Genomic DNA, 16,154 nt, shown 5'->3' with positions numbered 1-16,154 from the left:
GGTTGTGAAAGTGTTCCATTCTGTTCTAAACGAATGTTCATAGATGTACGTTATAAATTAACAATGACAATAGCGTCGTGTCCAATAAAGCTCCGCGTCGAAACTTCAAGCGGAACCTTTGTTTGTGACTTTCACATCGGATTTATTTTTAGCGAGCGCCACTTCAGATGAGCTCTGATTATTTACGTAGCCTTTCCTTCTGTTGTGAAAACACTGATGAAATTTTGACGTAAACACTGGCTGGATTCGTTCATCTATGCCACTAAAGGATCAGTCAAACTCCGTCGCCATGAAACCGGCAGTGGATGAGATGTTTCCGGAAGGCGCTGGACCTTACGTCGATCTGGACGAGGTTGGTTTGCTAACTAGCTGGCTAGCTAGTTTATGTAGCTCCCAAATAAAAGTCTACCATGCATGTAACAGTTCCCAGGGTTATCTCGTCTTACTTTGATTTGCATTCTAACAGATCAGGGGTTAGTGCCTATTATGTGTTGAAGAGTAGATATCTGGAGGATATCCCTCCGCTGGCTGTCAATTTTCTCGCCATTCATTAATTATTCTAATGATGTATGCACACGGTTAAAAGATAATTAGTATGAAGTTAACCACTCGTTATTCGCCTGTACCAGCACGGAATCACTCCCAGCCGCCGGTGTGGTTTTACTTTACATCAAAATAATGCAAGTAAACTTCTACAATGTGCAGGTTTGTTTGTAAATGTTGAAGTGGAGAGTTTTTAGTGTGTATTGTATTTGTTGGAGCTCCAGCTGGGTGAAGCTGGAGTGTCTGAGCTGCATGTTTGTGCTGTGGCAGGCTGGGGGAAGCACAGGACTGCTGATGGACCTGGCTGCCAACGAAAAGGCAGTTCATGCTGACTTCTTCAATGGTAAAGTTGCTTTTTTTTTTTTTTTTAAATGAGTACACAAAGATTTATAGTTCATTATGAGCAGATACATTATTTGTTTTATGGTGGCGTTTGAAACTGTAGTTTTGAACAGCGATCACTAAATAAAAAGAGTCAAAAGACCTAAGAACATATGTAGACCTTCAACAATCAAGCTATGGAAGTGAGTTTTTGAATTTTTACTCAAAGTGCCATGTTTTGGTTACTACTGATGCCAGGGAGGCGTTAGCCTTGTTGCGAGTATCAACATTACCGATCGAAGGGCTGAGAATACATCCAGTTCTGATTGTTATGACTGCTACGTCGTTGTCATTTTCATGAAAAACCAATTAAAATGATAAGTGACACATTTATGGGGATCTGTATCATACAAAGGTATTTTATTATGGTTGGTTGCAGTATCACAGTTTTAAAATGATATTTTGACACACAGTTAACCTGTAGTTCAATATGCACATGACTGGAATTAGAAAATATAAAATTAGGCATTATTGTGATTTGATATTATTTAGTTGTGCACCCCCAGTTCGCTGTTACACCTGACATCAGTGCTTCTGCTTCTTCTGATTCAACATTTCCTTCTTCATGTGCCAGTCGTGTGGGTCACACTCCTCTACACTTGTACATATTTGAGCAGATGACAGTTTTTGTTGTTAAGAATATTCTGTGACTTAAAGCAGGCACTTGACGGGAGGGACCAGAGCACAGGGGTGGGTCACTCCTACAAACAAAGCAGCCCAGAGACTTGTGAGTGACTGGAAAAGTTCCAACAGTTTGAGTTTGGTTTCTTTAATGAAGTTCTTCCTGTGTTTGTATGGAAGCCATCGTTGAACTGACATAGCTGCATCGCTGACTTCTGCATTCATTTTCAGGGATGCTGATGTTTTTAACCACCTAAAGAGCAGCAGCTAACACCTACAGTCACAACTAATCAAAGCAATGGTCTGAATCATTCAGCGTTGGTTGATGCCTTTTTTTTTTACCCGCTAAGTTTAATTTAAATAAAGGAAGAGCAAATTGTCTGTCAGGGCAGAGTGAGACATGATGTCTGGTCACCTCTAGACGTAAGAGCTCTGGTGCTCTCACAGCAGGATGTCTCTTTACTGGGCCCAAAACATTCCATGTACCTCACCCCTCCTTTCACAAACAGTGTTTTATAATGGAGTGTGATGTATGTCCCGAGGCGCAGCTACATCAAACAGCCACGACCTCTCGCCATATGCCGCACGGATTCCACGCAGACGTCTCAGGAGGTGCCTTGTTGATGCTCCTCGTACGAGGCTCTTTCAGAAGAGGAGAGCCTTTTCTCACCTCTCGTACAGATGTGTCCTGTCTCCTAGGGAGGAGATTTGAGCTGCATGTTAATTTTGGAATGAAATGTTCAATAAACACACGCATGTGGGGGTCCATATACTTCTGAGTATATTAAGGACATGAGTAGGTTATCGTCTCAAGAGGAGCTGTGTCGCCAGGTTATTATGTGTCTTTTATTGCAGGTAATGTGTTGTGCTTTTTTGTTTTTTTTCCTTGGAGGCTTTAATTAGTCCAAAATATTGTTTGTCTGTTGTGTGCAGTCTAAGATTTCCACTTGTGCTTGATGACACCTTTCAAAAGGGCACTAAAGAGGACCTGCAGAAAACACTGAATCAGAGCAAATTCTTGAGTGCAGCTGTCTGTGCACAGACAGAATGCTGAATTTGTTTTTTTTTTGTTTTTGTTTTATGTAAATTTCCATTTCACTTCCCTGTTACACACGTGAGTGTGTGCGTGCGTGTGTGTGTGTGTGTGTGTGATGGCTGTTTGTGGCTTGTCAACAAGCTTTCCCAAAGGCATTTTTACTGTTCTAAATAATCATTTCAATTTTACCCGTGTAATGCCGCCCCCCCCCAGGGCACGAAATAAAAATCAAACTGAAGTGAAAATTCGTGGCTTTAAAACCCTGTTTCCTGCAACATTTATGTCATGTTTCATCTTTCTCAAAGGATGTTTTGAATTTGTGATAGCGGTACATCATGTTTAGGCCCCCAAAACCTGAACTGAATGTGTTCTTCAACTTTTAACTTGGGTGTAAAAGCGCTCCATCCATCCATCCATCCATTTTCTATACCATTTATCCGTTAAGGGTTGGGGGGTGGAGCCTATCCTAGCTGACACTGGATGAGAGGTGCGGTTCTCCCTGGACGGGCCGCCAGCCCCTTGCAGGGCCATCAGGAGCAATTAGGGACTCAGTATCTTGCTCAAGGACACTTGGACATGGTCACCGGGGGAAGGGAGAATCAAACCAGCGGCCCTTGGTTGCCAGATGGCCACAGACATGCCTCCCCTGTAAAAGTGCTCCTTGGGAAAAAAAAAAAAGTGGAGCCTCGCGAATGTGTCTGTAAACTTAAAAAATGTGGTACTTGGACTGCTCTTAGTCTTAACCTCAGTCATTTTTCAAAGATATGGCGTTTAAATGTATGGTTCAATCCCTGTGCCTGTATCAAATCATTTATTTTTTCACAAAATCTTTAATATCCCTTACATGGCATGACAAATTTTTTGCGTCATGATTATGTCACTGGCGAGCAGGGAGGAGCGGTTGAATAATGGTGCGAGGATGAGCGGCTACTTTCGGCGGATACTCCTGCCCGTGGTGGCTAATTGACCGTATAAATATAGTTTTCTGTAACTAGGAGGGTGAAAACAGCATAAAACGGCCGTATCCAGACCCTCACGATCAATATGTCTGTATTTAGTGGAAGTTGTGACAAACGAAATTGTAGACAGGAATCTCAACGTATTTTATGATACAGGAAGTGAATATGAATGTGCGACAAACCATAGAAACTTGATTCAGAGGAGATGTGTGTTTCGGAGGATCCCCCTGGAGGGAATGAGAGTTTTATAGTAACCCGCCTGTCGAACTGGAAGCCGTGGCACATTTTCTTCATGCATGTTCATACACTTCTCGTGTTGACCTTTGACCTCACAAACTGACAGCCCCACAGGAAGGGCACTCGGCAAGTGCATTCCCAGATCCTTTTACTTTTATCACCGTGCGCCGCCTCCACCCACCGACCTATAATGCTGCTTAATGGGGAAATGCCTGTCCTGTAGACACATTTGAAATACAGCCATTGGCTTTATTGTCCAGCTGTTATGTAACTTTGTGTTTTTGTTCTACAGACTTTGAGGACCTGTTTGACGACGATGACATCCAGTGATGATGATGTCCTCGGGCGCAATGATGGACGATATTTCTCCAAGCATTTTTTTTCTTCCCCCCCCACTCAACATTTTTCTTCGTGGAAAGCAACCCAACCATTTGCTGTCTAATGACATACAATTTCCTTTCATAGTCGTCCTAGTTTTAGACATCCTCAGAAAGTCTCAACCGGCTCCAGATGTTGTGAAATTCTTAAGATCCCTCGGATTCCTTCAGATATGGTAGGAGCTTGTGTCGTGCTCGTGTCTCGGACTGCTTCTAAACTGGATTGCAGGTTTCTGTGCGCTGGAGAACACCTGTCAGGGCTGTAATTATAGATATGATGGGCAGACGCTCCTATGTTGTCGGCCTCAAACACGCAGCAGATGGCATATGATAAATGATGGCCTGCTAAACTGGCTTGAATTATTTGTATTGCTGTGTATGAGACTCACCTGTATTCTGTGGGGTTTTTTGGGGGGGGGGGGGGGGGTCTCATATCTGCAGCGTCCTGTTCTGTCATAAATTTGCACATTTGCGAAAACCTCACCTGTATTTTTGTGATCAAAGTACCTTTGTGACACTGTCAGAAACAAATAAATGCACTTTTAGTATATGAAGCTGCGAGTGTGCGCGTGGGATTCTTTTAAAAACTGATTATTCTCTTCTTCGATAGTATATACATCCTTAAATATATTGAAATAAGACTTGCAGCCGTGAGCGATACAGTCACCTTGCATTTAATTATTTACAAGCAGATTGTACAAAGTTCTGGAGGATCATGTGATATGATAGAAATCTACACACCGGGAGCCCTGTGATTATTAAACCTCTTTGGGCCAATACTGATTTGTGATGTCGAACTTCATAAATAACTTACATTTGAGCAATGAAGTTTTGTCAAACTTATACAGTGAAACCCAGTCATGCGTCACATAACTTTTATCACAGTGAAAGTGACGGAAGTGATAATAATATAATGTCTTGTTGAATATTAATTTACAGAAATAAATCCAGAGTCCAATCTGAAGAGCCTGGAGCATCAGATGGGGTTGAGTGAGAGTTTATGTACATTATGAATAAATAAAGTAAGTATCAAGGAGGAACTTTTTAAACAGACAACAACTCATACCTGAGAGATGGAGCACAGCTTCTGCAAAAAGAAAGAAAAAAAGTGTCCATCTATAGTTAACAACCCTCGGGTCGACAGCGCAGACAGCAGGTTTTTAATATATCTTCAAACCATATGGGAAATCAGCTTTTTCTCTGCATATCCTTCATGCGAGCTTTGTCAGGGAGATCTGAATTATTTATATTTAGACAGTCTAACGGCACCAATGTGAATGCAGATCTGAAGGTCAATAATACCTTCAGCTGTGGTACATATATTTGGATTTTTAATGACTTTTCAGCGGAAGTTGCTCATTCCTGAAGGGCACAAATGCAAGCTGAAGCTTTTTAAATGCAAAACAGAAAAGCTACACATTTGCAACACAATGCAAACACGTCAGCCTCGATATCCGAAGCCAATTAACCAGAATTCCTCTAGTAGCGCAAGTGATTGTTGTTGTTTCTTGTCGTGAATTGCTTATTAAGCTAAGACAATATAAGGTGCAACCTGTAGATAAGCCCGTCTGCAGAATTACACGCCAATTGTGAAAAACCTCAAACAGATTTTTGTCTGGTGGTTATTAAAGTGAGTGGAGGAATCAGATAAATTAGATTATAATGAACTTTAGTGTCTACAGTCATGCTAGCAGTTCAGTGAAGCTTTTCTTAGGCTCTGTGCTAGTTTGAGCTACAAGCTAATGGTGTGTACGGTAATAGGCCGCCCATACATTTAGCCTCGAACTCATGTCCACATATGAATCCAGCCAGTGAATTCAATTGAACCAACTGGCGTTTGTTCATGGTGGTGCTAACTGGAAGGGTTGTATGTTGTTTGTAAACGGTTTTGTTGTGAATGTTGTAGGACTTTTACTTTGGATTCTAGTTGGTGGCTTTTGGGCGGCAACAGCATCAAGCTAAATATTTGTAGTGGGCTCTCTCTGCGTTCTGGAGTCTCAAGAAGTGACTTCATGCTGGAAAAAAATGAAAAAGCACTGCTTTGAAGAGAGAAGCATGTAGATTTGCTAATGTCAGGTCTTAAAGAGTTCATCTATGAGGAAAACTTGACCCCCATAACAATCGTGAGTGTGACTTTATATCATGCTTAGGGAGCCAAGATGGTTGGGTCCTTGAATACAAGCGACCACAACAATTAGTCCTCACGAAACCGCGTATGTCAACCTTGTGCTGGCACTAGGATCATAATTGTCTGTACTGGTAATCAGGGATAGTTCTAAGCTGGAGAGGGGGACCAACATTAACACGCTGTCAAAGATGCTCCGTCTTAGAAATATGTGGCGTTTCTTTAGTTTCTATCAAACTGTGCAGAAACTTAATTTGATGCAAAGCTGAGAGCAGAAAATGCAATCGAAACAGAAACCTGTGGAACTGTGACAGCACTCCTTATTTATGGCTCTCTTACTTTGATTCACTGGAAGAACTTTTACTATCTCCTCTGACTTGACACCACAATAATTAATTATTAATAAGCACAAGAAGGATTTGCTGCTGATTTGTTTGTGTGTAATGTGCAACTCCAACCACTACGGAGATCCTAACATGAAAGCTGTAAACAGGCATCATCGTTTTTACAAGGGTCTGTGTTTTTAATGAGCTTTTTCATTTACAAGCAGCACAAAACGCTTTATGGGCTCTTAGCCTGAATTTTAGCTCTTAGCCCAAAGTTGGTGTGAATCTTTTATACACAGAAAGACATCTCCTGATGGCTGTCCTGCTTTACTCTGTAGAAGACAACCATTTGTCTCCCTCCGTGACAGCCCCAGTTTTTCTGAAATGTGTAAATTGCAGGGATCATTGCTGAGACTGAGTCATCATCAGTAGTGCAGGAGGGACACAGTCCGAGGGGACAGACTGTGTGACTGCAGTTTAACGGCATTTAGGATTGAATGGCGGATAATGATCATAGCCGAGTGAGTTGATTTAGTCTGGTTTTAATAAATAGAAATTAAAACGTGATGATCTCTGAAGTGGAAGCTACTTTATGATTCTTACATGCACTCGATACTGCATCCTTTAAGTATCCTGTGAATAATGTCAATATACACTCTCTTGAAACACAGGTTCGATCTAACGCAGCCCGTAGGAGGCATGGTGTGGCAAAATGCAACCCATTAGAATGGAACACAGCCATAAAAGTAAATCAACACCTTTCTAGAATCTCAGGTGTTGTACCTAATAAATTGGCAAGCAAGCGGATATTCCAGGGATGCAGTCGGCTACGTGGCATTTTCAGGCTTTAGGATCTTGTGGCAAACAAACTGTGGCGCTGGCATGCTGGTCCTAATGGCTCTGCCTTCCACAGCGGCAGCAGTTTGCTTCATTAGTGTCTCATGCATGAGGTCTGCTTCCACTAAACACCCCCAGCTACCCCGCGTTGTTGGATTAAAAAACGTGCAAGTGTTAGAAAGTCAGCATGTATAGGGGAGAAGAAAATAATGCATGTTTGTCTCTGTGACATTTGTGTGGTTTCAACATTTGCAGTCAAGTCTAGGAGGCAGAAAAATACAACAACTGCTGCATAAGGCAGATAATTCCTAGAAAGACAGGATTCCCTTGAGCGTTGCGATCCATCTTTTATTTCTGAATGAATAAATCAAGATTAAAATGGAGAAACTTTTCAATTGCTTCGTAAGAGTTTTAAGAATTGTTTCAGCAATCTCAGTTGTAAAGGCCTCTTTAATAAACTTCAGAAAGCAATGATCTATTTCTAATCGAGTGTAGTTTCCACTTTTACATGCAGTCAAGGGTTTTGTAAGGTTGGTTTGTATGATTCAGTGTGTAAGTCAACTTGTATAAGTGGTTTGGCATCAAAACAATGAACAAAAATTGCATGAAATTGTTATATTGATCCATGCTTTTTGTAAGATTGCAAGACTAATGAGTTCCAATATCAAACGTAATACTCAAATAGGGAGTAATAAGGGTGTTGTCCAAATTCTTACAGATGAGGTGGATAAACATGTAAACGGCTCATCCACCTTATTAGATGGCATACATATTACACACATACATACTCATATTTAGGTCACATATATGCCAGGTGGGTATTAGAGATAAGCAGATAACATGAGACAACAGGAGGACTACGAATAGGATGAGACAGAACAATGCAAAAGAACAAACAGGAATCCAGAATAAAGGTAGGTCTATATATACTGTTGGACTATCAAAGTACTTTAGGAGAGTGATTAATGGGTAAGTAGAAGAAGACAGCCCAAGAAGGATACAAGACATTAGCTGTTATAATAGCAGAGTAACAGTACCCAGAAACTGCAGGTACTGAAAGATCCCCGAAAAAGCTTGAATGTAACTTTGAAATGTGAAATCAAGGTCGTCGATTTACCGATGCAACTCCAGAGGGTGTTTCAACTCTTTGCAGTCAATTTCGAAGCTTCTTGAGGAGTTAAATCACCAGAATAGAAACTGATAATATTTTCCATCTGTAAAGGAGCTTGTTATTTTCTTGTTATTGTGTTTTTGTTCTTGTATATCAGCGGGAGAGCACAGTGATTAGCAGGACTATTGTGAGTGAATGCACCACCTCAGCAATCAGACATTTCTTTGCAAATCTGCGCTCCTGTGACAGAAACTTCAAGCTGTTTGTGTTTAATACCCACCGAGTTGTTTATGCAAATGTCAAATCTCAACATCAACTTTAAATTCTGTCACATTGCACGATAAATACCAAACTTGCGAGGAAAGAAACCTAACTGGCAACTTCTTCGTGCTTCTTCTTTGAGAGTGCTTCTCATCTCTCCTAATTACAGGACTCCCATTGGTTGGACCGTGGCAGAGCAGGAGCCAATCCTTGAACGCCTAACAGCACGCCGGAGCCGTATGACATGTCGTTTTGTTTTTAATGATCAAGGGGGCTCCTTAAAAATGTTTCCGTGCCTGTGTCTTCCATACAGGGCTCAGAGAGGTGGAGGGTGTACACAGCTCAGGCAACCACCAGCCTCAAAAGCTCAACCAGAGAGCCAGCGGCCCTGCAGGTGATCACAGGAGCCCAGGAATTCACTGCAGGTAAGAGTTGATGTGCTATATCTTCTCACTTCAGTGAGTCTCATTGATGTACAGAAAGTTTTTTATGAGCCAGACTGAAACTACGGAAGACAATTACTGAAATGTCCCAGCTGCTGCAACTCTGGAAACGAATATTTCAAGCTTTTGCCTGCTTGATTGTCCAGCTCGGTTGCTTTTGTCTGAATATTCTGATACTCAGAAAGTAATTCTTGCTTCACTCTGTAATCCCTGAAAAGCTCTATTACAGCCTGTCCCCAATCCTCTCCTCTGTCTTAGCATCAGCCAGTTAAATCAAAGCACTCCTGTTGCTCTAAGTGCATCATCTTTGCATGGATTTTCATATTAAATAGTTTGCTGAAAAAGTCTCAGCAAGACACAGGAATCAATCCATGTTCAGCTGCATTGTAGAACTTTAGCCGTTCATATGCCATCAAATATGGAGTTAATACCACAGAATATTATCGTTTCTTCTGCAGGAAGCACCTACAGCTGAAAATGGCGCATGTTGGACGACCATCCCTGGTCCACACAGGACTGCTGCTAGCGATAGTTTTTTTGCCAGGTGAGATTTACATGTCAGAACTGCAGTCGATCTGCACCTTTGCCTCTTCAGTACTTTCACTGGCCACTTTACTATGTACACCTGCAACATTTCCACACAGCAGCTCTGGCATAAACTTTTTATTTTTCAGTTTTCGTTGTCTTTAGGGCTGCAATTAACAAATATTTTCCCCATTTAGTAATATGCCAGTTATTACCATGATTCATCGATGAATTGGTTGGTCTCAAAAGTGAGACGGATGCTCATCACAGTCACCCAGCACCCAAAGTGATGTGTTCAAATCTTATTTTGTCCATCCGACAGTCCAAAACCTTAAGAATCCTTATTTGCTGATGAGGAAATTCTTTAAGTAAATATTTAGGGGTCTTGATCCAGCAAATGTTCGACAATTTTGCTTGAAAAAAAGCCAGAAATGAGTCATCGATTACCAAAACAGTTTGTGATTAATTATCATCTACCTCTAGTTGTTTTTATGTTTACTACTGAGGTCATAATGGGCGATGATGTCGCGTTATATCAAAAGCTGGTTCCATTATCCTCCAAGTGGACATGAAGGACAAAAAATGAGAAACACCCCAGTACAGACTAAATCCTTGGCAATACAGATTTGGTTAAGTTAAACCTCTCTGACCGCCATTCAAATCTTGACATTATTATTGGGATCTATATGCGTTTGCAAAAGCAGATTTTATGTTCAGCTGTAAAAGTGCGTCTTGCTGAGTGAATGTGACTTTGCAGTCATCAGCGACACATGCTGGGTCGCGGTTATCTTGTTGGATGATGAGGTCCTGTTGTATTTCTGGAAGTTTAGTCAATTAAATTCCCTGAGGAGGAGAGCAGTCTTCTACAATTGAATAATACTTGGCAGTTTTCAAACTGACTGACATGTAACTATCAGCTTTACTCAGCCATAAGATGAACCAACATTGGTTTTTCTCCATGATTGTAATATTTCTGGCAGCGTAAGGACTTAGACCGGTGATCCATGAACACAAATCAATTTCTACTTGTGAACTCTTGTCACACATGCGGTCCTATTGAAGAATATTTAATTTCTACGTTTTTTAGTGGCCTGAGGAGGTTAAAGTATCCAAAAAAGCAGAAAAGCTGAACATAATTTGTGTGGCTGAAATATTTTCTGTCTTATACGTTTAGTCATCAGTCAGACTCCTTTGGGGTTATGGCTCGTTGATGTGCAAGGTAGTCCTGAAGGGCTTATTAAATCTTTCCAGTCATAAAAAGACATTTATGTCGCTTCCTTCAAGGAGCTTTTCACATTTATTAATGAGAAAGACCGTAAGTTTTTGCCACAATCAGCTGACTTGACTGTTTCCTTGTGGTCATAAACTTCTGAAGGAAACCCCCTGGTAGCGCAGAAGATATTCCACATGTGGAAAAATAGGGATGTACACAGACGTGTCCCCTTCCTGCTGCCATACATGCTCTCTATAGGTAATTGGTTTGTGTTAGGGCCCACGCTTTGTAGTTTTACAAGTCAACTTTAAGGAGGCCCCCAGTAGTTGCATAAACACAAGCTAGAAAGACCTAGTTCAAAGCCTGCCTGAGTGCGGGGTTTGGTAGGGGTCTGCAGGAGGAGGAGGAGGAGTTTAATCTGCAGGATGCTGCCTGTGCCGGGGCGCCAGAACCCCGGCACCTGCCGCGTTTCACCCAGGGGCATATTAGCAGCTCAGCGTTTTCCCTGATGTTAAGGGAAAGCTCAACATCTGGTCCCAGTCAGATCATGTCCCTGCTTCGGTTAATTTGGCTTCTGGTTGTGTTTTACAGAGTTTCTGGGGGCCGTCCCACTGGAGCAGCACAAGACGGATCAAGGTGAGGACCTGTGACGTGGTGTGGGGGGGCCACTGGCCTCTCTGGCACTGAAGTCAAAATTAGCAGTGGTCTAGTTAGATCCTTTATTCAAGTAAATGTACCAGCACTAAAAAGAAAAATGAGATTAATTGAAAGGACAAGGGGGGTGGGCGGGGGGGGGGTTCTAAGCCTTACATGGTATTTAATGAGAAAATAGATTAAAAAAAAAACAAGTCAACATTCATATAAGTATTGTTTGATTAGATCATTAAGTCAGGACATCAAACATTTTGAAAATGTCCATTACTGCTGGAAATGACAAAACGTATCATTAATTATTCACATCAAAATGGCAAAGCCCCCTTTTCAGAAGCTGGGATGTTTATCTAAGTGAATCCAGTATGAATCATCATGTGATAAACTGCTTCAAATGTGAAGAAAGAAGTATCAAAAGCATGTGGAGGTCTGAGGGGTTCAATCCTCTGATCTAACTTCAGGCACAAAAAAAAAAGTGAATACAAAATGAAGTACTACTTCTTTGATAACTTGATTCATTTTTAATGATTGAGGTCATTGATGTAGGTGAGATGTTCATCGTAAAGTGCAGCTTTACATAAATTAGTTTACTGAGTAAAATATTTGAATAAAAACATGTAACAATTTAGTATGAGCAAATAATCAAACCCTGATAAGTATGGATTATGAATGAAATATTGAACTGAGACTCAATGACCAACTGAACTTGGATCTTGGGAGTCAGAGGAAATAAACATGTCCAACTCCTCTTGGATCTGGCTGTCTTCAGGTGACCTAACTCAGCTGGGTTTCTCTCCTCAGTGGCTGCGCTGTCTGACGATATGAAAACGGAGGCCATGTCCAACCTGAGGAAACTGGTTCGCAACAGGAGGAACATCCCAGTGCTTGCAGTGCCCCAGTTCAAGCGCCTCCCTGACTTCTGGGGATGGTACAAGTACTTCATGGAAACCCAAAACCAGGAGGGGGTGAGTGGGATCTGTCTCACATTAACTATTTATTTTCTCTTTCATGTTTATGAAACAGCACTGGTTTCTTCTTCTAAAAGGGAGGCAACAATTTGCATCAGCAGTTTGCATTTTAGAGCGAGAGTTATTTTCTTATTTTTTTGAACATAGATGCTAAAAATTCGAAGCTGCAGAGAGACTCGTCACAACAAGGTTTTGATGTTGTTTTGCAGTTTAGTGTACAAAAATAAATGCTCAAAAGACTATTACATAAAAAACATTAGCATGCTATCTCCCTCTTAAAATGCTGAGTGAACTGAGAACATCTTCATGTGTGAGAGTGCCTGTTGTGATCAGATCAAAGAAGTCATATTTAACGTTGTCCTGTTCCGGCTCTTTGTTCCAGGTGGAGGATCTGGACCGTTTGTACATGGCGTACCTGCAGAACAAGCACAGGTCTGAGGAGGGGCCCACCTTCAACCACTACCTGAAGCATCTTAGTGAAATCTACAAGGGCTGTGCTGATTCTGATGACCCAGAATGCATTTCTGAGTCCACCAGCAAGCCCAAGGCTGCAGTGGTTATGCCTGCTCCCATCAAGTCTTCTGCTGTCAGGCTGTGTAACCCCTACATTGACCCTTACTGCCTCTACCCTCTTGTCTCCACGGCTCCTGTCGAGCCAGCTCCAGCTCCAGCTCCAGCCAAGGTGCCTGCCCCCATCCTTACCCCCATGCTCCCCATGCCCCTGAAGAGCCCCACTGGCTTCTACTACTACGCCCCTGTCCTGGAGCCATTCCTAAGCCCTGAGCAGAAAGCTGAGCTGCTGAGGATCTGCAACCCTGAGGATGTGGAGTGTCTGCAGTACCACCTGAGGGCAGCTTACGGCTACCGGCCCGCCCATCCAGCTCCATCCTACAGCGCCCTCAAATGCGACCCTAAGGACCCCTACTGCATGCCACTTCTGGTCCAGAAGGCTCCCACAGGGTTCTACCACCTGGTCTACCCCAGCTGCGACCCAGCAGTTGATCCTCTTTGCGTGGTTAACGCCGCTGCTCCGGCCCCCCTGACCGCTGACGAGGCCCCCAAAGAGCAACACTGCAACCCTCTGTTTGATGCTGGCTGCAACCCTCTGAGTGCCACCAAGCTGTCCAGCCTCACCAAGCCCGTGCTGGAGTACCCCGCCAAGGACGAGCCTGCACCCCCTGCTGCTCCTCTGACCTGCGACCCTCGCTATGACCCGTACTGCATACTGTTAGCCGCTGCTGCCCTGCGCAGGCCCGCTCCACAGCTCCCAGAGCACCAGGTCTGAATTTGATGTCCTGCCTCTCAGGTTGAATAGTTCAGTGTTCTGCCTAATCTAGTGTAATCCTGCTTGTTGAATGGTTTTATTAGATTTCTATTTCTCTTCATTTGGGTTATTAAATGATATAGTGACAAGAAATGGGTGTTGTAATTTCACTTGATGCCTTTTAAGCTGCTTCTGTTGTGAACCAAAAATACAAACCAATCAATAAATTAATTAACCAGGTTCGCTACAACCTTGGAGTCCCTGGCAAGACCAAGGAGGGCTACGACTGCTATGTGCACTATGACAAAGACTGCACTCCAGTGGGGTCTGGCCCCAAGGCCAAGGGCGACATCAGGGCCCCAGCAAAGCCCTTCTGCCATCCATTCGACCCCAGCTGTGGTAAGTTTGCCTCTCCCTCTGGCATTGAAGCACCAAAACCTGGACAGGATGGCATAATACTGCCGGACCCCGACTGCGACCCTGAATTCGACTACAATTGCCGCCTGCGTCGTGCCGGACCCCCCGCTGAAGCTGCTGATGAGCCTGCTGAGGAGAAAGCTGCCGATGAGCCTGGGAAGGAGGCTGCTGTCCCACGCTTTGAAGACTTCCTCAGAGGTGTCATGAGCCAGAACAAGTAGAGGATGAAATAACATCACAGCAGATTATCTACCTGGAGGAGACTAATGACTTCATGGACCACATCATGCCACTATGGCATCAAATACTCAGAAAACCATCAAATCCATCAGAAAATATTCTTTCATACATTGAACCTGTTTTTTTCTCAGGCATCCTGAAGCCTTCATGATTCTGGTCAGGAGCCATTAAAGCCATTAAAGAGGCCTGATATTTTTACCTGCAAATACTGTGTGAAAGTTGTTGATTGAATACTACATGTATGTTTGTAGAAAAGCGTCATATGTATAGATGTGTGATAGACTAGGGTAATTAGAATTTATGCCAAGAATTCCTCTCTGTTGTACATTCTTTGTTTCCATTTGAGTTAGCCTAAGTGTATTTAATGTTTTCCAGTTTTCTCTAAATCACAAACTGCTTTCATTCCCCCCCCCCCGTTTTTATGAAGTTCTAAATAAAGAAAATATTTGAAAAAAATAACTTTTAATTTCATTGAAAAGTTTAAAATCTCTCAGCTTACAGACGTCTGAATGTTAACATCGGAGTTTATGATAACACGAGCAGAAATACTGCTTATTGCATCTTGTGTACACACGTCAAGAATTAGGGAATAAAGGAAGGTGTTGCAATGAGGTAGGCAAACCAGGAAACTGCCTGGGGGCTGGAGGCGGAGTTCCTCAAATGAGGGTACATCCATCCCGTGGGGTTCTTTGGGGTACTCCAGTGGGAATGTGAGAGTTCTCTAAATGTTCGGATCAGCAAATATATCAGTCTTCCGTCATTTTTTTTTTTTAAAGGACTGATTAAACTTTAAGAAATTCAACTAAAGAATGTAAGTTTGATGAGCACTTTATATTCAACATTCCAGCTTTCATTGCAAATGTAAGGTGTGCACTGATCCATGCGTGTGCAAGGACAAGAAACAGAACCGCAGCACAAGAGCACGACGTTGAGAGCCACATTTAGCAAGAACAGCAAACAGCAATAAAAAAAAAATGTTGGAGAAACATATTTATTTGTTTGAACATCTAATAAAAACCATCATGCATCGCAAAAAAAAAAAAGTATTCCTACAAAAATAACCTGCAAGGAACCTGAATTTAATTTTTTCAACATCGGTACCAAACTTTTTTGTAACTTCAAGGGTCAGTTCACCACCTTCCCTGAAAAGAACAGAAAAGTTACTCTGCACAGTGGCCAATCAGACATATTTAGTTTGTTTTAAGTCATTTTCTGATTTTTGCTGCCAGTGTTTTAATTCAACATGAAAGGTGACACTGACATCTGATAAACTCACCTGCATCCTAATCTTTTCAGAAAACAACATCACACTTTTCCATATTCGTCTACTTTTAGGTGAAATAAACGAACTGTTCGGAAGTGATTTTACACTCAAAGATCAAAATGAAATCATCTAAAAGTCCACCTTTATGGAAGATTTAATTCTTGAGATAGCGTGGTACTTTTTTTTTTTCCAAGGACGGCTACCTGCTTCTTAAGAACAATATTTGAAGGTGTTCTACTGCGTAATATTCGCCTCAAGGAAATGAACTCTTCTGCTGCCATACTGACAGTAACCTGAACACAACATGCACTTAAGGAGAGGCCTCTGAGGCCCGTTCCCTGATGTCGCTGTTGCC

General features: G+C 42.2%; 2 protein-coding genes across 3 annotated transcripts; both read left to right on the top strand.

Annotated features, from left to right (window-relative positions):
- Positions 1 to 129: 129 nt before the first annotated feature.
- Positions 130 to 4,575, top strand: LOC147261876 (COP9 signalosome complex subunit 9). The gene is made up of 3 exons (XM_086204155.1): positions 130 to 352; positions 814 to 886; positions 4,070 to 4,575. The coding sequence occupies exons 1-3, from the start codon at positions 257 to 259 to the stop codon at positions 4,105 to 4,107; spliced, it is 207 nt and encodes a 68-aa protein (XP_086060281.1). The 5' UTR covers positions 130 to 256; the 3' UTR covers positions 4,108 to 4,575.
- A 3,680-nt stretch (positions 4,576 to 8,255) lies between these two features.
- and2 (actinodin2) lies at positions 8,256 to 14,952 on the top strand. 2 transcript variants are annotated; one of them, XM_086205035.1, is made up of 7 exons: positions 8,256 to 8,356; positions 8,984 to 9,239; positions 9,716 to 9,801; positions 11,587 to 11,631; positions 12,448 to 12,611; positions 12,997 to 13,893; positions 14,118 to 14,952. In XM_086205035.1, the coding sequence occupies exons 3-7, from the start codon at positions 9,735 to 9,737 to the stop codon at positions 14,514 to 14,516; spliced, it is 1,572 nt and encodes a 523-aa protein (XP_086061161.1). In that variant the 5' UTR covers positions 8,256 to 8,356; positions 8,984 to 9,239; positions 9,716 to 9,734; the 3' UTR covers positions 14,517 to 14,952. The 2 variants fall into 2 exon arrangements, with proteins under 2 accessions (XP_086061161.1, XP_086061160.1); XM_086205034.1 differs by having other exon boundaries at positions 8,299 to 8,356; positions 9,128 to 9,239.
- Positions 14,953 to 16,154: the final 1,202 nt, after the last annotated feature.

Source organism: Aulostomus chinensis, chromosome 5 (assembly GCF_037954235.1).
Source record: "Aulostomus chinensis isolate RoL2024-O1b breed Wild chromosome 5, RoL_Achi_v1.0, whole genome shotgun sequence".
Taxonomy (NCBI): Eukaryota; Metazoa; Chordata; class Actinopteri; order Syngnathiformes; family Aulostomidae; genus Aulostomus; species Aulostomus chinensis.
The sequence above is the reverse complement of the archived record's forward strand: the minus strand, read 5'-3'. Positions and strand labels throughout refer to the sequence as shown.

What these genes read in the sequence shown, in the direction of transcription:
- and2 (XM_086205034.1), top strand. Translation starts at nt 8,311, where the DNA reads ATGAGACAGAACAATGCAAAAGAACAAACAGGAATCCAGAATAAAG. An exon ending in AACAGGAATCCAGAATAAAG is followed by an intron (nt 8,357 to 9,127) that starts GTAGGTCTATAT and finishes TCTTCCATACAG; the next exon opens with GGCTCAGAGAGGTGGAGGGT. An exon ending in CACAGCTCCCAGAGCACCAG is followed by an intron (nt 13,894 to 14,117) that starts GTCTGAATTTGA and finishes TTAATTAACCAG; the next exon opens with GTTCGCTACAACCTTGGAGT.
- LOC147261876 (XM_086204155.1), top strand. Translation starts at nt 257, where the DNA reads ATGCCACTAAAGGATCAGTCAAACTCCGTCGCCATGAAACCGGCAGTG. An exon ending in CTTACGTCGATCTGGACGAG is followed by an intron (nt 353 to 813) that starts GTTGGTTTGCTA and finishes GTGCTGTGGCAG; the next exon opens with GCTGGGGGAAGCACAGGACT. An exon ending in TCATGCTGACTTCTTCAATG is followed by an intron (nt 887 to 4,069) that starts GTAAAGTTGCTT and finishes TTTGTTCTACAG; the next exon opens with ACTTTGAGGACCTGTTTGAC.